The sequence below is a fragment of the Mesitornis unicolor genome, unplaced genomic scaffold (genome assembly GCF_000695765.1).
Source record: "Mesitornis unicolor isolate BGI_N332 unplaced genomic scaffold, ASM69576v1 scaffold23683, whole genome shotgun sequence".
Classification (NCBI taxonomy): domain Eukaryota; kingdom Metazoa; phylum Chordata; class Aves; order Mesitornithiformes; family Mesitornithidae; genus Mesitornis; species Mesitornis unicolor.
This window is the reverse complement of record NW_010177002.1, coordinates 3,724-6,389: the sequence shown is the minus strand read 5'-3', so window position 1 is coordinate 6,389 and position 2,666 is coordinate 3,724. Positions and strand designations below refer to the sequence as shown.

General features: G+C 54.7%; 1 protein-coding gene across 1 annotated transcript in view; it reads right to left on the bottom strand.

Moving 5' to 3' along the window:
* Positions 1-2,327: 2,327 nt before the first annotated feature.
* NKPD1 (NTPase, KAP family P-loop domain containing 1) overlaps positions 2,328-2,666 on the bottom strand; it is a 4,044-nt gene continuing 3,705 nt past the window's right edge. The window contains exon 3 of the mRNA XM_010181918.1: positions 2,328-2,660. Within this exon, the coding sequence (XP_010180220.1) occupies positions 2,328-2,660 (333 nt within the window). The remainder of the gene's footprint in view (positions 2,661-2,666) is intronic.

Here is a 2,666-nt window from a genome sequence, read left to right as displayed (position 1 = left end):
GTTTCTCATTTGATTTTCTTTACTATTTTATTTTTGTTTTACTTTTTTATTTTCCTGGATTGTATTCTTTCATTTTCCTGGATTTTTATTTTATGATGGTTTTATTTTTAATTTTATTTTTTTATCGGTTGATTTTAATTTTTTTCTTGTATTATTTTTTATGTCATTTGATTTCGTTATTTCATTTCATTTCATCTTTAATTTGATTCCTCCAAACCTCAGCTTTTTTGGGGGGGCCTTTATGTCAAAAGCAGCAAATTCAGACGTTACCCCCCCAGAAAAGGCATCTCCAGAGCGGGGGGGGAATGGTGCTGGTGATTAATTCACTTATTAGTGACCAGTTAATTAATTAACGACCGATAATTAACGGCCACTGAGGATTCACGGGATCCGGTCACGTGACTGGGGCCGATTTCCCGCCAAAATTGGCACCCCCTCCCCCAGGAGGACTCAGGACCCCCCCAAAAACGCAGAGCGGGAGCTTGAACTGGTTGAACTGGTTTATTATGGGATCGCCCCTGGGGGACGTCAGTGTCACCCGGATGCCAGGACCCCCCCCCAGTCACTCCCAGTATCTCCCAGTCTATCCCAGTCACTCCAGCTTCATGTCCCCAAACTGGTCCCAAACTGAAAAGACAACGGCTCATGGGTGTCACCCTGGTGTCCCCATCCCATTAATGTCCCTGTCCCCAAACTGGTCCCAAACTGGGGAGAGGACAGTGGGTCACAGGCATCACCCTGGTGTCCCCATCCCATTAATGTCCCTGAACCCAAACTGGTCCCAAACTGGTTGCAAACTGGGAGGACAATGGGACATGAGCATCCTCAAGCCACCACCCCAGTATCCCCATCCGAATGTCCCAGTCCCCAAACTGGGAGGAGGGCAATGGATCACGGGCATCACCCTGGTGTCCCCATCCCGTTAATGTCCCTGAACCCAAACTGGTCCCAAACTGGGGGTAGGACAACAAGCCATGAGCATCTTCAAGCCACCACCCATGGGGACATCCTGATGTTCCCATCCCCATTGCATCCCTGTCACCAAACTGGTCCCAAACTGGGAGGAGGGCGATGGATCACGGGCATCACCCTGGTGTCCCCATCACATTAATGTCTCTCGTCCTAAACTGGTGCCAAACTGGTTGCAAACTGGGAGGAGGACAACAAGCCATGAGCATCCTCAAGCCACCACCTTGGTGTCCCCATCCCATTAATGTCCCTGTCCCCAAACTGGTCCCAAACTGGGTCATGAACATCCTCAAGTCACCACCCATGGGGTCACCCCAATGTTCCCATCCCCATTGCATCCCTGTCACCAAACTGGTCCCAAACTGGGGGAGGACAATGGGTCATGGGCATCACCCTGGTGTCCCCATCCCATTAATGTCCCTGTCCCCAAAGTGGTCTCAAACTGGGGATAGGACAATGGGTCATGAACATCCTCAAGCCACCACCGCAGTGTCCCCATCCCATTAATGTCCCTGTCCCCAAACTGGTAGGAGGACAAAGGTACAGGGCCGTCCTCAAGCCACCATCCCAATGTCCCTGTCCCCAAACTGGTCCCAAACTGGGAGGAGGGCGATGGATCACGGGCATCACCCTGGTGTCCCCATCCCATTAATGTCCCTGTCCCCAAACTGGTAGGAGGACAAAGGTACAGGGCCGTCCTCAAGCCACCATCCCAATGTCCCTGTCCCCAAACTGGTCCCAAACTGGGAGGAGGGCGATGGATCACGGGCATCACCCTGGTGTCCCCATCCCATTAATGTCCCTGTCCCCAAACTGGTCTCAAACGGGGGATAGGACAATGGGTCATGAACATCCTCAAGCCACCACCGCAGTGTCCCCATCCCATTAATGTCCCTGTCCCCAAACTGGTCCCAAACTGGGTCATGAACATCCTCAAGTCACCACCCATGGGGTCACCCCAATGTTCCCATCCCCATTGCATCCCTGTCACCAAACTGGTCCCAAACTGGGAGGAGGGCGATGGATCACGGGCATCACCCTGGTGTCCCCATCCCATTAATGTCCCTGTCCCCAAACTGGTCCCAAACTGGGTCATGAACATCCTCAAGTCACCACCCATGGGGTCACCCCAATGTTCCCATCCCCATTGCATCCCTGTCACCAAACTGGTCCCAAACTGGGAGGAGGGCGATGGATCACGGGCATCACCCTGGTGTCCCCATCCCATTAATGTCCCTGAACCCAAACTGGTCCCAAACTGGGGGTAGGACAACAAGCCATGAGCATCTTCAAGCCACCACCCATGGGGACATCCCCCTCACCCCCCCAGCCGATTTCGGGGCACGGTGGCGTCCCCGTCACTCGGCTTGGGGACACTGCACGCCGCGCGTCACCGCGGGGGCGGCCGCCCTCTGGAGGCGATCGAGGCCGCGCAGGAGCCCCATCTTGTGGCGGATGGAGTGGTCCAGGTTGACGGTGACCCCCAAAAAAGCCCGAGCCTCCGTAGCCGTGAAGGGGAAATCGGTGGCCAAAAAGTCCTGGAAGAGCTCGGGGTCCCCGTCCAGGCTCAGGGCGTTGTGCAGGGATTGCCGGAGGCCGCTCAACTCGCCGACGTTGTCCTGGAAGATGCTCCACAAGCTCCTGTCCCCAAATTCGGGCTCCGGCTGCCGTTGGCACGCGTCCTCCACGCACTGCAC